This window comes from Saccostrea echinata, unplaced genomic scaffold (assembly GCF_033153115.1).
Source record: "Saccostrea echinata isolate AGI-Se365-2 ecotype Australia unplaced genomic scaffold, CSIRO_AGI_Sech_v1 ptg000001l, whole genome shotgun sequence".
Taxonomy (NCBI): Eukaryota; Metazoa; Mollusca; class Bivalvia; order Ostreida; family Ostreidae; genus Saccostrea; species Saccostrea echinata.
The window spans coordinates 5,102,172-5,122,845 of NW_026889750.1; the positions used below are offsets into that span (position 1 = coordinate 5,102,172).

At 31.4% G+C, this 20,674-nt stretch overlaps 1 protein-coding gene across 1 annotated transcript; it reads left to right on the forward strand.

Moving 5' to 3' along the window:
* Window positions 1–856: 856 nt before the first annotated feature.
* Window positions 857–15,769, forward strand: LOC133183952 (uncharacterized). Its single transcript, XM_061318827.1, has 11 exons — window positions 857–1,323; window positions 1,628–1,779; window positions 2,697–2,884; window positions 4,133–4,284; window positions 4,377–4,511; window positions 5,107–5,234; window positions 7,361–7,520; window positions 12,886–13,034; window positions 13,725–13,840; window positions 14,991–15,114; window positions 15,491–15,769. Exons 1-11 carry the CDS (start codon window positions 1,007–1,009, stop codon window positions 15,745–15,747), a joined length of 1,878 nt encoding a protein of 625 aa, XP_061174811.1. The 5' UTR covers window positions 857–1,006; the 3' UTR covers window positions 15,748–15,769.
* Window positions 15,770–20,674: the final 4,905 nt, after the last annotated feature.

Here is a 20,674-nt window from a genome sequence, read left to right on the forward strand (position 1 = left end):
TTTCTATTGACTTTATTAATAAAATTGCGAACTCCTAGATCTACTACTATCACAGGCACTGAAGTTAATGTAAATATAAAGTATGTGCATGTATCCTTTTCTATACATGCACATACTATATATTTACATTAACTTCCAAGTGCTCGTGACTACTATGAAAATACTGCAGAAAACCAAATAATGAAAATTATTAAATAAACAGATAGTCAAATTAAAACAGGAATACAACAAATAATATTGGTGTCTTTTTCTATGAGTGCATTTCGAGTCGAAATTTTCAACGACATATTTGACCTGCAATGTGCACAAGTACTCAAGAATGAAACAAGATTTGACATGAATATTTGGCAAACTTTCAAGACCAATTTAAAACCCAAATCTACACGTTACTATTGATTAATAATTGAAATATTATTTATTTTCATTAAAATGATATCAAAAAAGTGGTAAAAACATAGTAAATTACCAAGAAAGTAACATATTCAAGTTGCCGATTTGTCCTCCGTGGTCGCCATATTCGTTGGCATCTCCTATGGCTTCTTGATTTTGATTGGCGAACGATGTTAAGACTTTTGATCCCGATATATATGTCATTTTAGTGAGGTTCAGAGATGCTGAGCGTATTTGTTTATAAAGTATTATTTTTCTTTAAAAAAGGAATGTACTTTTATGCATGATTATACATAAAATGATGCAATGATAGCCATCGATAAAAAATATTTGATGGAAAAGAAGACAATTTACCTCGGACTCATTATGAAGCCCAGCTTGGTCACATGATTTCAAAATGGCAGACGACGTGAAACGAATTTACTTTTTAGTTTGCAGTGTTCGTTTATATATACATGTAACTTCATCCCTTGTAAACGAACACGGATTCGTTGAAGAATTTTCATTTGATTCATCAATTAGAAAAATCGACGATTTCAAATTTAACTTTAAACAGGAGGGAAATGTTAATGTTAACAACAACAAAATAGGTTTAAATGATGCACAAGAAAGACGTATGCTCAAGGACGGTGAAGTGATAGTCCTAAAACCAGGAGACGCCGCGCATTCGTTTAGCTTGTGGACACTCTCAGGAAAATTTGACTATCCCACCAAACAATTTAATAAGGTGCCTTTAATAATACATTACTTTGACCCTACAAGTTCTGCTTTTCTGGACTGTTTATGGAATTCAGATGAAGCACTTTTGCCAATTGTTCAAAATGATACTAGAACACATTTTCTTTTTATTCCTTCTACTAACAAAGTACATGCACAGTATGGAGCAGAGTGGATGTATAACAGGATAAATACATTAGTTAAAAGTATTTCCAGGTATTTACACAAGCACTTTGTTAAATTAAAGATTTATAAACTATTAATGAACTTTACTGTTTATCTTGAATTATAATATAGGTTTTGCGTTAATAAGAAACCAATATAGAAATATTAATATATTTTTAAGTAAGATAAGTCAAACTCTGGTTACTTTACTACAATACAAGTATGAGTCTTAATTATAATCTGTATTACATTGTAAGTATACATAGGAGAACCCAGCAATTGTTTTTTCTTAGAATACCAAAAAATATAAGGAGAGTTTTGATAATTATAGAAGTTATTTGGCTTTATTTTTTAGGTCGGAGGCTGAGAGAAGGACCAAAATGAACCAGTTTCACTTTTCAGTGCTTCCACTTTGGAAACTTGGGAATTGGTTACCAACATTACTGAGAGAATGGGAGTGTGTTGATCATAACTGTGGATATGACCAAGTTCTTATCCAGTCAGATGGTACTAAAATCTTCTTTTTTTTCTATGCTGTTCTATTCTATCCATATAAAAACAGTCTGTGTATAGTTTTTGTTCCACAATTTTTTGAATGGATGTATAGGTGGGTTTTTTCCAGAGGAGGTGGCACAAAATGTAATAAAACACATATGGAACAATGTTATTGCTGTATACAAATGTCTCTCTGTTCATTAAAATGGCATTTGTCTGTAAATATAATAACTTTCTTTCAAAATATGGGGGTAAAATGAAATTCTTATAAGCAAATAAAATGGTTCCATATGGGACATTTTTGAAAAATCATTTTGTAAGAGATTTTAAAGTCAATCTTCCTTATCCTTAACTTAGACATGGATAGAATGTAAAATATCCAAACAGGTATCCCTTAGAAGGGACTTAATTAATTTATTATTGATAATATTCTGATGCAGAAGGAATTAGAGAATGTTCAGGATTTAATTTTAAAAAAAAAGGAAACATAAAATTTGGTTTTTGTGCTCTTCCAAATGGACCCCCCCCCCAAAAAAAAAAAAAAAAAAAAAAAAACTAGATAGACCTTGAAACTCCTGAGTTCCCCATTATTGTTAGAAGTAGCAGGACAGAGAAAATATATAGCTACTATATTAGCTAGACTGAAACGTGAAATCTTGATTTATAGGTGGAGGCCCCAATGACACCAAGTTTTATTTAACATACAATTATTATACAATATATGTAAAATCTGTCTGAGCTACTTAAAGTTCAGAGTACAGTACACTGTGGTTTCATTATTTTAATGGGGATCAGATTTTTTTTTTTAATTTTGCTAAATGACAAAAACAATGAAAAAAAGCACTCACGAAAAAAATTATGAAACCATTTACATGTTTTGATTAATTTACATGTACCTAGGTGTGTCACAAGTTTATTGTTTCAAACAGCATTAGATTACCCTACTGTGCTAAAGAGGCTAGATGCTCACTATGATTGGCTACCAAGTCCAGTATCTGCATTTGGAAACAAAACATTGCCACTGATTCTCACAAACTCAAATGGATGTCAGCCTACTAGTAGCGTGAATGGTTCAGTTGCTCTTATAACAACTGGGGGATGTTCATATTTCAAAAAGGTATCCATATGTAAACATATTTGTGCCTCTTGTGCAGTTGTATATGATTATTGTCTCTGTACAGTTTTTATCTTGCAAGCATGCTTTGTGAACTTATTAAAATGAATTTTATTTATATGTAGCTACAGAAAACTTAAAAGTGATGAAAAATACTTTTTGGGGTTTAAGAGTCAAATTTAAATTTGCCAGCCTAGCTAGTACAAATTCAGTACGCAGCTAGGTTAAGGCTGTCCGAAGGCTTAATATGCATTAAATATATACTATTTTATATTGAGCTATGTTTTGATTTCAATTTGTTATTTATGTATACATAAACAGTTAAGTTGTAAAGAAAGTTGAATAAGGTATTACAAAAAAGCATATTTATGATGTCACATGACTGTGTTGATCACGTGATGGACACTTATAAATTTTCTTAAATGTTGCACAAAAATCGCATCGGCACAAGTGAAAAACAAAAGTATTGTGAACGGCTTGTTACATTAACCAATTAAACGTATTCTTGGGTATATATAAAGTGCTGGGGGCAAGTCTGAATTTTATTTCATAAGAAAATATTTCACGAGAAATTCAACTTACCCACATACAAGGGGTCATTTTCCACTCTTTATCGCAATTTATACAAAATAGGATAAAATACATACAATCCCCCAGCAAAATTCAGTTAGAGGACATATTTCTCTAGTAGATTTACACAGAATATATTCAATTAATCCTTATTATTCACTTGTGCCAGTCTAACATATATAAGATTTATAAATTCTAACTCTGTCTACAGACATGTAAGGGGGGCATTTCACATTCTTTGAATACGTACATGTTAGACAAGAAATAGTAATAACGATATTATACTGCAAATATTCACAATCATAAGAGCCTTAAAACAACAATCCAGACACATGAATTAAACATCAACGTAAAAAAAATTCTACATGTGATGTAAAAGGAATGTAAAAGTTATGACACTTTCCCCGTCATGTTAGCTCAAGTATGCAGTGACTTGACGTCATATGCCATTATGACGTCATATCTAGGTAGTTCAGAGAAGTTACTACGGCTGGTACACTGTGACATTCTTCGGACAGCCTTATCCTAGCCGCGTATATTTGACTTTCCACATAGTCTGTGATGTTGCTTTAAGTTACTAAAACTTTCTCTTCTCTATATAATTCATGTTGCTCAACTATGGATTTAACAATTATTTAATCTATTAAATTGAGCTTGACTTTATATTATATCATATTTTAGATGCAAGCGATGCATAATTCAGGAGCTATAGGAGTTTTAGTTATGCAGAATAAAACAGAACCACCACAAGACATGAACTGTCAAGACAGTGAGTGTAGCAGCCCAGTACCAATCCCTGCCAGCATGATTGAAAACTTCAATTTTCCTCCCAAGTCAGTTTAGCTAATTTGTTACAACATTTACACCCATTCATGGCCCTTTTTTTATGAACATAGTATGTATTTTTTTCTGGCTTCATTTTCAGATCTCATCTCAATATTACATTCCAGAACACACCCTCTCCAAACTTCTTTGCCGCCATTGATCCTCAAGGCTTACTACAGGAAGTTGGGTGGTTCCTCTATCCTTCAATGAGTTTCATCAACTGGCAAACACAGTGGTGATTTGTCTTTTTTATTTCATTGATTTTACCAGAGATTCAAATTTATCAGTAAATATATGCCTTAAGGTAGCATCTTTCAACTAACCTGACTTTAAAGACAGGTCAAGGTCACAAATTAATACACATTCCACTCTTACATACCAATAGTAATTAACATAATTATGTCTAAACATACTGACTATTCATTATTCAACCCATACATATCTGTTATGTAAGCAATTTCATTGAATCGGTCTATTAGGTCTGGAGTGGAATACCTTGAGATTTAATTTCACAATTGAAAAACTAATAAAATATGTAAATTATTTTATTTCATTTTATTTTTATTATTTTTTAAAATTTTTATCTATTTTTTATTATTATTATTATTATTTTTTTTTTTTTTGGTATTTTTTCCAGAGAAAATAAAGAATACCGGTATATAGTTTGGGTTGCAAAAAATATTGTAGAGCTTAAAAAGTTATTGTTAATTGATGCATAATATAAATAATTTAAATTAGTAACTGCATAGATAAGAAAGTTATTTCTTTTTGTTCCACATTTAATATCGTATCATATTGTTTTTTCTTAATTCAAAATACTCTCCTTAAAGGTTTCAATACAAAGAAAATTTGACCCGAAGATTACAGAGACCAGCTCAGATCATCCAAGTTTTTAAGGAACAAGTCATGCAGGGACAAGCTGGAGTGGTTGCCAACATTTCTACAGCAGAGTTAACAAGTTAGATTCTGATGATCTTCTTTTTTAACTAGGCCAAGTCTAATTCGAGTGCGCATGGCTTTGTGCAGCTTTTTAATTTTAAGCAGCCATTATATTTGCGACATTACACCTTTCCCAAATATTGTGATTTTGATACAAAATTAACATTATCTCTAACGCCTTTGGGTCTGAAAATGTGCTTTTATGACAATGATTATGGAAAAACACTGAAATGGCTCTGAAGACATCACTGTTTACCGATTTTGTAAGCAATGCATGACGCTGAAGAATGACATGACTCGATTGTATATTCAAGACGTCCCTGGATATTATACTAAAAACTGTTGACAGAACATAAAAAGAAACATACTAGAAATCTAAACATTGCTATTTTTTTTACCAAAATAATTCATCTGCACTGATATATATATATATATATATATATATATATATATATATATATATATATATATATATATATATATATATACTGTAATATGGCAATTTTAGAGGTATTGGGCATTGAAAAAATAAACTTTGTAATAATTCCTAGACCAACCTAGATGGTCAGCTTTTTTGAAATTTCACAATTTGGTTACTTTTTACAATAACTTTCATGTACTTGGCTGAAAAAGAAATCTCTAGGACAGAAATACAAAAATATGGAAAAAATATGATCTGGCGCTTTTCCAACAAATTCCCATAGGGTCCAATGGTAAAATTTGACAACCTTTGAGATGGTCCCCTAAGAAATTGGGACGGTAAACATCTGATTTTTCAATCTTAAAGCAATAAATATAATAGTAAAAATTAATTCAAGAATTATCAAAATCTCTAGGGTAGAAATAATTAGACTCGGCCTTGTTAAATATAAAGGAATCATAATTGTACTTTGAATTTATTTTAAAATTTTAAGTTCTAGCTGTTTAAGTTATCCTGAGACTGGTATTTTGTGGGTTCTGATGATTAATTCTTTCTGGAATCTGTCAGACATAATTAAAAAAAAAATCAGCAAACATAATTAATTGTAGTTGGGGATCAACACACTTTCTTGAATCTCCATATGATAATGAGGATGCCCACTTTTTAACTGCAGACTTTATACATAGTCAGTGAATGTTTGTCTATCATCAGGCATTTGATTTAAAACCTTTTGTACCATGGACCTGGACATATTCTTAATTTTGTTTTGAAACCTTTATAAATTGTGAACTTATGTCACAGAGAATAGAGAGGGAGATGGGAAAGAGTGATCACATATTTTTCTATACAATCTACATGTAATTGTATTATGCTAGTCTAATTTTAGACCCATTCTTACAATGTTAGCTCCAGCTCTCACATGTATATTTTTATCAACCTGATGTTTAAGCAAGGGTAAATAAGTGTAAATAATATATGGAAAGCAGTAAGGTTTGAAAGGATGAAAAACAGAATATTTTATTGGTATCAGAGTCTAAAATCATTGACAAGATTCTGAAGGCAACAAAACAAGTAATCTCCCTTGTAGAGTTGTCTTTCGTTCCTCTCTCAGACACCTCTGCAATGGGCTCACGTCAAGATTTTTGACTTTAAGTAAAAAACATGTTATTCCAAAAAAAATTTCAAATTAAAATAATAGTTCTATAGATCTACACTGTACTTAGTAAACATCTACCTCAAAGGACAAAATTAGTGCAGGCATTTAATCATTATGAAATAAAACAAATGCATTATTTTTCGTGCTTATCACCGTGATATATGTGAGCCAGCAACAGAGGTGAATATATGAGCCGAGGGTAGAGAGTGCAAAACAAGCTGTTATCAACAACTACTGAAACGAATGCAAATAAATTTGTATTACATGAGGGGTTTTTTTCAATATTTTTAGTAATTAATAATTACATGTATGTGTGTAAGGACAATAAGCATAAACTAAAGATAGATTTTCAAAATATGCAAGAAAATTACACTGTATTTTAGGAAGTGAAAAAACCTTTGATAGTTCAATCAGATAGTGGGATTGATGTCTTGATTACTTGGCTTGGAGATTCAGAACTATAGCATGATACCAGCAGATATTTAATTGTTCCTTGTACAATTTATTTCAATATCATTAGCCTGTTTACTGATTTCTGAGTGAATGACATTGAGATTCCTATTTTCAGACTATCAGGGATTAGAACTGGACATGTCTCTTTCTTGTCCTGGTGATAAGGACACAACATGTGGTCACTGGGATCATGGGATCAGCCTCTTTGTTTGCTGTAATCCTAAATCCCCTCTTTGTGGAATGGAGATAGGAAGATGGATTAGTCCTTTCAGAAGGTTGGTTAAATTCTCCTCCCAATTTCCAGCAAATTTTTCATAGATGGAACTGGTCATCATTGCAAATCACAGGTTTTTGTGTCCATTCTCTTTCAACAAACCCAGTTTGCAGAAAGAGAATGGGCACAAAAACCTATGGCTTGCAACGATGGTAACTGATGGCAGTCAGAGAATCTGGACTCCCTTCATGAAATTAAAGAATCTGACCTGTCTCCTTGTGGTGGGTTGGATTTAAGAGGTCATAATGGAAATGCTTTAGTTTAAGTGTTTAAACTAGGGATGTCAATTTTATTCGGACAGCTTAGTCGAATAGTCGGAGGCTTTAGTCGAACGATAGTCGAATATTCGTTGAAATTTAAATTAATGTTTCATGTCATTTTACTATTTGTCTTTTATAGACTAGTTGTACAATATTTATACTATGCTATCAACATTATACAACGAATCTCTGAATCGTAAACATTTATGTTGTACAATAAATACATCTACATGCATCCACTGTATTTGATTTCAAATATAATATTTACTTCACATTTTATCTAAATGCAGAATATCAAACACTGGCATTTGTCCTTTTTTTTTTTCATAAGGCTGGTACATTTACACGTTACTTGAAGTCATTTGTACATGTTTTGTTAGTGATCTATAGCTATGACTGGTAAACAATTAAAGCGTGTCTCTTATAAAAACAGAGAGAGCTTGCGATAACTTTTAATTATGAGATTTTGTGCAAACAATCAATACAATCTTAAAATGACTGTATGATATTAATATCAGAAAGAAACACCATTTAATTACGCTAACTGTCCTCCAGTTAACATGTATTTACAATTTTGTAAAAGCTGTTTAATTATTCTTTATGAATAGTTGCATTACGTCAAATCTTGTGGAATTGCAGGTTGAAACTTTATTATTTAAATCAAAACCAAACAATTCTTGAACGCCCTCTCCATTTACAACAAGAGGTAGACATTCCTTGATAATCATGTTTGTGTTAGCAACATTTTCCTTTCCGGCTCTGCTTTTTTGTCATTTTTGCAGCGAAGTTACTAGGAAAGTTTTACTTTTAAGACTATATGTTTGACGGATTCGGCATATGATACATAATATTTGATGTTCCACTGCAGAATACAAGTTCAGTTTCACAGAAACTTGATAACTTGCTTTTCACTGTTTTTCCATCCTAACATCATATAAAGTATGCCAAAAACTGTAGATTTTGGAGGCATGTTTGTCGAACATAAATCGACATATACATAATTTCCTTTGAACAGTTAAACCTTATCCCGAGTTTTACTTACGAGAACATTGATCTGTAAATAAATGAAATGGGCGGATCCAAGTTCATTACCTTGAATTTAAAACTACTATTAGCTAACACATTTTTAACGAATAACCGACTAAAGAAATTTTAGTCGATAGTCGGTATGATCGAACGATAGTCGAGTACTCGAATATTCGTTGACATCCCTAGTTTAAACAAAAGATTACAAAGAAGATGACAAATTTTGTTTCATGCATTCTTTAGGGATGGATTTGAATCATTGGTGTATTATAATAACTATGAACTTAGAGCAGAGAGTTCTCATAACTTTGGCATCTCCATAATCATGGGCCCTCAGCAGGCAATCATAAATAACAATATATGGAAAGTTTAAGAGATTTTGCCTTTTTGTGGAGATGCTTTTGTACAAGTGCTCAGATGGACAGACCCGTGTGCTAAAACATTTTAGAACTTTTAAGATGAATAAACACAAAATAATATGTTTGAGTGATCACATAATCTTTAAATCATGAATTTAAAGGAAAATGTTTAGAAATCACAATTAAGTAAATTGTGAGTGCAGAGTAGTTTCTGGCATGTTATAAAGACCTATTGTGACTAATTCTTATGTGATAGTTTTCATTTATTTCCATCAATAATGTACATACAAAGAATGAGAATGTTAGGAAAGATTTTTCAGTTTCTAAAATTGCAACCCCAAATTTCTTGCTCTGAAGTTTCACAGGTATTCCCCTCCGTATCCTCAGGATGTCATTAAACTATATTGTAGGGTACTGAAGAACACTTATTACATGTTTTCAATAGTTCAATTAAATATTGATATCTTAAACATGGAGGGGCTGTTAAAATACTGAGATAAATGAGAGTTTGGGGTACGTGTATTGAATTCTTAAAGCTGCCAGATCACTTTTACATATCCAATGTACATGTACATTGAATTTGACATATAAAAGGAAAAATAGTATAGTCTATTCAGGGCCATATATATGCCCCTTGTCTATGACAGTAATGCTCTAATTTTCATATCTCTATGCAACAACTTATGTAGAGTAGATTAAATTTATTCATGTTCATATTTATTTGTCAGAGAGAGAGAAAGAGAGAGAGAGCAGTAAGGTTTAGATCTCATGAGGAAAACTAAGTTATAATTAAAGTCAATTGCAATTTGCCAAAACTGACATTTCTAAATGAAAACGATGTAAGAGATATGCAGAACACAATTTACTAAAGTAGAAATGGCTAAATAACTTGAGATTTAAAGAGTTTTCATCAACCAGAAGTATTGTTCTCAAGCAAGTTTCACCTATTATCATCAGAACAAAGTCATGTATGGTCAATCACGAAACATTTTCAGTAAGGGTAAATATTCATGAAACTGGTGTATTCCATTATGCTCAAGTCAAGCATATTATCTTGTAGTACTCATACATACTGGGAGAAATGATAAGTTGCTGAAGAAAGATGTTTTTAAAATGTAGTAACCATCTCTCTCTCTCTCTCTCTCATGTTCACATTATCAAAATCTGCAAAATTATTAATGAAGTTTATCTACAGTTCTGTTATGATAATTAATAACATAAATATGAAGACAGTCTGCTCATTGATTCTGTCTTTATTGAGATACAATTACATCAGAAAGATAAAATGAGCTTTTTCAATATAGTTACTTTTATACATGTATTTTCTTCTGAAGTGTTATGATTAAGTTTTCACATTTTCTTTCATTTGATTATCTGTTAGTAAAGCAGAGTTCCAGAAAATCCAGAGTATCTATCTGAAAATATTTCGGTGTTTCCAATGCCATCACTGTCGACTTCGACATGGTCACCTCACTTCAGTTTTACTATCACAGTTCTGCCTGCTAAACCCCAGTGTTTGTTTTCATCAACAGTCCTATATGTTCTTGCTACAATTTGTTTGTTTAATTTAATGACAAACCTAGAAAATCCATTTGTGAGAGTATCAATAACAAACATGTATGTTCCCGCTTTTGGACAAACAAATACCCCTGTTCTGTCATCATATCCATTGCCATCGTTTGTCAGAATTCCATTATACCTAACTGTCTGTCCTTGTCCAACAATGAATTTACTGGTCCTAACATAAACAGAGAAACTGACACCTCTAGTTGGTTGTGAGTAACCTACAAATATAATTTTACAATATAAAAAATCTTAATCTTTACAAAACATCCATTTATTGAAAATAAGAATAAATATATACATTTCCAAATGTTTTCCGGCAAGATTCTTTGCATATTAGAAAAAGTTCATATTCTCATGAACTACCATGGGATGAGTAAGAATATTTCCATTGTGATGTGATTGAAGTAAAAAAAAATTAGTGCTAACTTTTTTTTCCAAAAGTGATCGTTGAATGACAAAAATATGTGTCAAGTCATCAGAAAAATAATGTAAATATAAGATATGAATTTAATTTTTGAGAAATCATGAGGTACATGAATTACAATGCTTCATGCCTGCATATTTATCATGAAGCAATAATGCACTTCATGAAATATGCCGGCCTGAAGCGTCGTAGTTCATGTCATCATGAATTCTCAAAAATTAAATTCATCTCTTAACTAAATGCAATGCCTTTTGCTGGAGCAACAAGAATGTCATCTGATGAATGGCAGAAATTATGTCTCAGCTTATCATGTACAAAGTATTTTTTATTATCCTTGAAGATTTCAGAGAAAAAGCTTCATTTTCCTGTTCGATCTGAAAACACTTGTGCTTGAAACTGGAAGTAACAATGGCCAGGAAAAAACCTGAATATTTTTTTTTTCAGTTAGGCTTTATTTTTCAACTACTTCCAGTTTGCAACAAAAAACATTTGTGGAAAGTTTTCATAACAAATTTTTAATAGTTACACAATTACTACATGTATGTTTTTTTTTCCAAAAAAAAAAAATGTTTTAAAGTTTAAAAAATTATGATTTCTAGAATTCACTTCCAGTGATGACTGGTAGTACCAAACTTGAAAACAAATAAGGAAATATATAAGCTATTGTGCTGATCAGCTTGAATTCATTTGACCAAACCTTATTTTCCTTGATTTTGCAAAATAAATACTGTAAAAGTGTAATACAAGTACATTGCAAGAGGTTTAGTTTCACTGTGTTTAAGATCAAAGAATTTTCCACATTGTTTCATTATGTTTATGATCAAAGAATTTTCTGCAAACACATTAAGCTATCTTGAATTCTTTTGGCATATCATAGTAGCATTCATGTATCAAAATATGTGCCATACACTCTTATTCCTGTTTTTCTATTCCTTAGTAGTAAAATAGTAATCATAAGAAACCCAAGTTTTTTAACAATGGCTGTTTAAAGTTAGTCACTGGGTATGTGTATTATAAATAATTTACGATAACTTTCTTTGTTTTTAACACTAATATTTAATGAGGAGAAATTCAGAGACTGTGAAATTAATTAAAACCATACATGCACCATGAAATGTACCAACATGGAAATTGCGAAATATTAAGCATGTGGAATTTAAGACATTTACAGTAAAGCAGCTGGTGTGGAATGCATGTCCAATAATATGATTCAAATTCATATAAATTTTTCTGATTAAAGCTCTGAAAAATTCTTAATTGAATTTTTATAAAAATATACCTGAGTTTGATAGTTTGACCAGTTCCTTTAGTGCTGTAGAGTCCAGTGTAACTGTAGCCTTAGCATTGCTGTAGATCAAGGACTTTATGGAGTCTAGTGTTGTCTGTTTGTCAGACAGTGTCCCACCTGACACAGGGTGATGATTGCTGACAAACTGCAATATCAACATCACTACTTGAAAATATGTCACCATTTTTAGTTGTGCAAAAAGGTAGCTGAAGACAACAAGCAAAACATCAGAGAATATTTATACAAGTGAAGCTTGCACCTGTTACAGTTAAAGCTCATGGAATAACTTCATCAAAATATCAAATAACACAAATACTCAATATGTAGGGAATTAATTATCTTGCTTTATATATATATATATATATATATATATATATATATATATATATATATATATATATATATATATATATATATATATATATATATACTTTATTTTTCAGGAGAATTGGTCGCTGGCTAACTGACATTTCTCCATTGTTACCCGTGATTCAGAACAACCAATCAGCTATCTGTAAATTCACAATGAAAACAGCACCCTGGGCAATGCCATGGATACCTTCTCTGAACCTTAGACTTTATAAAAGAAATGGTAAAAAAAATTTTGAAAATGTTTCTCTTTTTAGAGATTTATATGAGTGACTCAACTGTGCCATAAATTACATTTATCTCTTATAATAGTAAAATATTGTTATAATAGCTAGTACATACATCAACATATCCTTTAAGGGTTAGGCATCAAACTGTGTGTTTGATATGGTAAATCACTGTGTTGTTCCATTACCTTCACCTCCCATCAACTCTTTAATGAAAGTATAACTTAAGTTTTATTCAGTTTACAACCTTTACCATATAAGTGTAGGTTGGTTATGATAGACATATATTGGTCTTTGAGTTTCTATTCATAGATCAAGAATAAGACAGCAGATTATTGATATGACTATCAACATCAATACTTTCATGTTAGACAAGAATCTTTGTAAGAAGATAAAAAGAATTGACAAAATTTGAGGTCACTTTATTGAAGGTCAGGATTGATTATGTACTACATCAAGACTGATATCTTCCAAAATTCTATAGATGTAGTCCAAGCATAGCTACTTCTATAGATATTGGAGTCACTTTGTCAGAAGGCAGGGCAAAAGGTCAAAGTCACTGATATTAACATATGGTGGGACCTGCTTGTTTTTGTCATTTTTCTGGTTCAAATCGTATTTTACTCTATATATGACAAAAAGATTAAAATTTTAAATAATTATTAGCAATAACACTTATTTTTCAGACAGCATTTCTCCTTCAGAAACTTTTGTGCTCTACCAGCCAGGTGCAACATTTGACATACATTATAATTCTCATTTCAAACCATACAGCTTCACTCCTCCAATAGATGTCAAAAAGGCAAGTCATTTGTGAAATTCTAAGTTGATTTACAGTATAATAGCATTAATATACCCATAATTGTTATTTCATATCTGTTTTACTTGTTGAAAAGATGTGACTTTGCAAGTTTTCAAAACTTAGGGTATTATCTGTTCACTATGTATTCGTTTAATAGAAGAGAAAATATTACAAACTTTAAACTAAGATATTAGAAGAATATCTACATATGCACTGAAATTATTATGATTTGGTCTAAAAGAAAATATTAATATACTCCATAATCAGAAATTAATGAATCAGGGAAATTCTCAATCTCTATTAAGAATTATACCCCTTTATAGACACACCTTGAATGTTATATCCTGAAAGAAATCTATAGTTTTTATGCAAAGTGTTCACCTTCATCCCCCATCCACTCATCCTGTACCTACTCCCTTTAAAATGAATTAACTTTTTGCAAAGTTTGAGGTGGAGATGTTATGCTTACTTGCTTTCTTTTTTATGTTTCTCATCCTAGAAATCACCCCCCCCCCCCATCAGCACTTTGTGCCTCTTCTGAAACTTTCATCACTGGGTGTACCCATCCCTTGAATTTGAAACACAAGTTTTCTTTAGGCAAACATTACATATGAAGCACAGACAGACTGTACAGACTCTGAACAATACATGTCATTTATTTATAAAATGAGTCCGTCTTGGGGATTGAGGACTATCCCCCCCCCCCCCCCCAACTTCTGAAAAGAATTACTTCTGACTCTTCAGGATAAACATTTCTGGACAAAGTATCCTTAGCATTACTAATAGTTCTGCTCTGATTATTCAAGACAAACACTGTCCATTGAGGTTACTCTCATACTGACCATTATTGGTTAGAATAAATCAAACATTTAGTTCATCAATAGCTAGATCCCCTTCTGAATTTGTATTTTCTTAGAAGTTTGTAGCACTCATTTAAGGTCAAATCTCAAATACCACTAGATTATCAATAAACTTGTGACCCTTGCAATGGTTTCAGATGGTTTAAAAGTTTAAATATGAATTGGATCCAAGTATTAGAGCTTGGAATCACTTTAACAAATTGACATAACCAGTGTTTTTATCATACTGACATTGGAGATACTGAAGTTGTAAGTGTAATTTGTTTTACTCTACTCCTTTCTACTTGTAGGTTGTGATATTTGCCGTGATAACTGGTCATGGAAGTGATGAAAATGGATGTGGAGAATTCTGTGTTACTTCTCATCATTTTTCTGTCAATGGACATATCAATAATATAACTTTCAGTGAAGCAGGTAAGAAATTTAATTCGGAGGTTTTATTTTTTGGTAGTTAAGATTTTGAACCTCTTTGTATAGAAAGATGTGTAAATGTAAATTTTCATCCCTTAACAGAAAAGCATACAGAGCCTATGAAAATTGGATTGTGTATCAATTCCTTGTGTCATATTTGTCATTTTTGAATTTGTGCAGCATTGGCATTTGAAAACAACGATTTTTAAAAAGAGTGATTAAAATGAAAATCATAGTACACTTGTAGTGCAAGTATTCCAATCACCAATGTAACCCTACACTAATTTTCATACTGTAAACCTTCTAATGAAAACTACAATTAATTTATGTATATTTACTTCACCCAACAGTCTTATTTAATCTTCTTTATATAATGTAGGAACTCCTCTTGGGTGTGCTAACCAAGTTTTAAATGGTGTAGAACCCAATGAACATGGTACCTGGTTATATGGCAGAAATGGTTGGTGTGATGGAAGAAACGTGTTTCCATGGGTTATTGACATTACTCAACAAGTTTCTCTTGGCAAAAACAATCAAATTACCTATTTTGGGTGGTTCAATGGAACAGTTCCAAATCCCAAGCAAAATCCAGGAATGATATCAATATATTCCTATCTTGTTTATTATAGATCATGATTGTAAAGTGAAAGTAATTTAAATGTATAATATTTGTCATCAGTTTTTGTGTGTTACACATTTTGTGACTTGTTTCACTTGTAGAGTTTTGAAGTACAGAACACAAAGACAGAAAACAAGTATATGTATATGTTTCAAGAATCCTTAGTCTTGTAATGTCAGACTAACCTACAATTTTTCTCAAACATAGAAAGGTGGGAAGAGGGTATCACCATTCTCTTTGGTCTTTCCATCTCTTCACCTGTCTCTTTATGTCACATTTATAAAGCAGAGACTTAAAAATGTACTTAACACCAAGCATACTCATGCCTGTAGGATGTATACATATATATATATATATATATATATATATATATATATATATATATATATATATATATATATATATATATATATATATATATATATATACTTTATTGGAACCACTGTTATTTCATGAAGTTCAATCTGAAAATGAAATGGTTCAAAAGTTATCTGTGTATTGAGAATTTTAATGTGCAACTGCCAAAACTCATGTATTCATTAAAATATATTAACAATGATCTATTTTTTTAAGGCATTCATACGGTATACATCAAGCATCCACTGAACATCATGCGCATTGCAACATCTAACAGGTTTGTAGGGCAAACCAGCCATAGTCTCCCACACAGCCACTGAGGTAGTTTATTATGGGCCAAAATCTATAGGCTGTGATAAATAAAACATACAATTACACCTGCATGTACGTCTGTTGGGTATTTATATTGCATGGAATGTAGAATTTTTGAGGTATTTTAAAAATGGCAAAGGTATTATTGAAGGTGTTACAATGTAATTGCCTGCTTAATTGGTGTTTTCTGATATGTTATATTCTAAAGATGTTCAAAATGCTTTTGACTGACTCTGCATAATCCTGCTAACATGCCAGCTAGAGGTCAATAGGCAACAAAGCTTACCTGCATAATAGCTACATTCACAATGTACATATATGTGTGAGATGGAATTGTTTTTTTTCAAATAATAAAGAAAATAATTCATCTAAGACAGGTATACTAATTTTGTATAATGAAAACATTTTGTATGTGTATGTGTATTGGTTCAATCCAAGTCTGATTTTTCAATTTGTTCAAATTTTGATCCATACTAGAAAAGAAGCTGTCATATATTAAGTTATTTCATTCCTGACCCCACCGTTCATGGTAGCTCAGTCGGTAGAGCACTTGCTTGTTGATCGGGAGGTTGTGAGTTCGAATCTCGGCCTCGACTGACCTAAGTCGATAAAAAATGGGTAGCAACTGTTCCTTCGTCATGCGTTCAGCACTTTGAAGTGAAAGTTGTGGGTCCTTTGGATGAGACCTTAAAAACCGAGACCCCTTGTCACGACAGACGTTGGCATGATAAAGATCCCTCACTGCTCAATGGCCTTGAGTGCCGAGTAAAGGTCAAAATTTGAAGCCCTTCACCGGTATGGTGACGTCTCTATATGAGTGAAAAATTCTCGAATGGGACGTAAAACAACATATAATCAATCAATCAATCATTCCTGACCACGTTGATAGATAAAATGATATGAGATTAAATTGATATTTACATTTTCTTTTTGCAAAAAATAGACTTTGCAGTCCAGATTTCATTCCAATGACTGCATAATTATATTTTTGTCTGTCTTCAGACACTCCTAGGGCAAAAATGGGCCAGTATAGTGGACAATCTATGTTTTACATATGTTAGTTGGTTTTAAAGCTTTTGTTCCTTAGAGTATTCTTACTCATGTTGGAACGTCACTAATTGGTGGAGGAGGACTGCAAGTTTAGGTCTGCACTTATGGTCATTGAGTAGCAAGCGATCTTGTTCATGCCAACACTTTTACAAAGGCTTTCGAGGCAAAACTGTATTTTGTCTTATATAACAACTCTTAAATTTTCATATCTTATTTAAGCATCCCTATAATGTGTATGTGAATAACTGCATAAGTCGTTCAAATTTCGTTCATTTTCACAGAGAGAACAGTATTCCTAATTTAAAATTGTTATTTGGTGACCCAGAATTCTTGAGTTTCAAAGCAATGATTGAAATTAGCACCTTTCAGAAAAATAACTATAAATTAAAAAACGAACACGTTAACTGCAATAAAAAAGCTTTGTCTCAAGTAGGTGACACCTAATAATAATGTGTGTATTCAAGTCTTTCAATAATACATGTTTACGAAAACTAAAAATTCTGTTTACAACGAAAGTCATTTTCAATCTACAGCAACTTTATTTTAAAGTTGCATCACATAAAAAAAATAAAAATTATGGATTCAATCTCTTTTTCATTTTCTACAATAACCCATTCTTAGTTTGTAAATCAGTTTGTTGTTTTTATATTTTTTATCATTTACAGCAAGTTTTTCATATTTTCAAGACTTCGAAACATTGATATTTGCAATGTGTAATATATATTCCGTACATTGTATATAAAAATATGTGTTGATTAAGAGATGAAAAATATTCTCTGAATTGACTGTAAAATGTCTAATAAGTTGCAATTTGATAGACACACTGTTTTGAACATCAAATAGTATCAAACATTTTTTTTCAATTTATTTTTTGGTAAAGATAGATGAAGATCATTGATAGTTATAAAACAGTTTTGTTGCACTCGTGGCTGCAGTAAAATTAAAAATTAAAACCACAGAACACAAAAATTCATAAAGTGTTGGCAACGTCAAGTGGTTACGATATTGTGCAATATTTATTGTGAAATATAAAGATAACAAACAGTATTCAAGCTCAAAGTCCATTTAGACAATACAAATCGGGAGCAGAACAAACAATTAAGGACATCCAAAAACATCAGAGGTGGGATCAGGTGCCATTGAGGAGTGAGCATCCCCTGCCGACCGGTCACCCACCGTTTGTTGTTCGTCGTGATCGGGAAAACGGAAATTTAGTGTGTAAATAATGGCCTAACAATTAGTATGAAAACGTCAGTCAGCATTTTGACTTAAGGTTGTGTTTGCTAACAAGGTCATTGTGTCTACCATAAAACTTCCGAAAAGATGACTTCAAACGAGACTGTTGATATCCTTGATTCATCAACTTGTTTGTCAATAGCTTTTCTCGTTTTAGAAATTGTTCATACGTAGAACATGCACTTGCGTAACGATTCAACTGCATGGGAAACAAAAACCTCATATGCTGGTGATAAGGGTATATTGCTACATAAGTAAGGGAAGTTGATGATTGAACAATTGAAGTCATCACGTTTATCATAAAGCTTTGTTGTTAAGTTACCATTAAAATCTTTTTCTAGTAAAATATCCAAATATGAAACAGATGAGTCAGACTCTGTAGTATCTTTTATTTCAAGCTAACTGGGATATATCGAGTCGACATCTGAATAGGGATGGCAACGAATATTCGAACATTCGAATATTCATTCGATGAGTTGATATTCGAATATGAATTTAAGATTCGAATATTCGGTGTTTTTCAGATTTCATAAAAAGAAGTACTGTGATTGATAAATTTTGGAATTATCCCTATTTAATTTACTAGCGATCAATTTCGATCGATTGATTTCTTTCACTCCTTTCTTATCTTATAGATCTACAAAATTACATGTATTTTGTTTTGAGTAAGGTGTTAATGAATTGTACAGTAATGTTTTGTGTATAATACAAAACGTACTTTCATAGTTTTCATAAGTTAAATACGATCGGATCTAGAATAGAGGACAACAAAATGAAAACCTTCCTCGAATGTCTAAAAAGTGAAGAGTATACATACTTATCTAAACACATTTAATTGATCATTAAATGAGTGTCCGATATAGAATTAGTCTGTAATTAATATTGTAAAGGGCTCAATTTCAGAATAAATGTGTAAATTACTTGATTATCTCGGGTTGTACAAAATTCTGAGTTTTATATTCATTATCGGGAAATTAGTTAATTACCTACCAAAATTGTCTATGGCAATATTTGATTATATTTTCAAAAAATTGTATCAAAGATTATAATCATATCTCTTATTAGGCAGATAATTGTAATTTATTACACGTATTGAAATCTGAACATTATATCGTTACGACTATCTTGCCTTTGGTAAGACGACTGGTCCCTCAGTTGGAGCTACTATATATACACGCTTCATTTGTTAAAATTATACTTTTCTACATTTAAATCAATTATTTATTTCAAACATTGACAAATATCAAATGGAATTTTATTGTACACCTACAAAAGTCTTCATACAATTTTACTTCCAATATAAGTAAACCTACGCTAAACCTTTCATGAAAGTAGGATGATGTATATTTAAAATAAAACATATTTTATTTATTTTATCGAATATTCGAATATATTCAAATACTTTCATTGAAAATTCGAATATGAATTATTGACAAAATTGACATCCCTACATATGAATGAAAGTAACTACATGTGTATTGTTAATTGATAATACGTCGTCGATATATTTATCTCTAAAGGTCGAGTTGAACGCCAGAGCAAGTGTTTCTTCTCATGTAAATTCTGCTTCATATGAATACAAAAATAGGTTTGCTAACAAGGGGGCGCAATTGTAACCCATGGGAGTCCAATACTTCATAATTAAAACTCACTAAGTATTTAAACTTGGCTTTATATCTTGAATCATTCCCTATTTATGTCAAAAACTAGCTAAAACATATATTTAGAATATAAAATATATTTTAAAGTTTATTTTCCATCACAGGACAAACACTGTAAGCAACCAATGTCAACCAGAAATATTCTACTGATCAATTTTTCTTTATATTTATTCATAGTTGATCAGAAATAATTCTAACGAACTAGTATTTGTTGCACTCCTGACCAAGAGCATGGAGTCTTTAAAGGAGAATTGTGAAACGAAAATTAAATCAGAACTTGTTTCAGTGAATTTGAGGTGGGATTACTTGAATTTCATAACAATTTTTC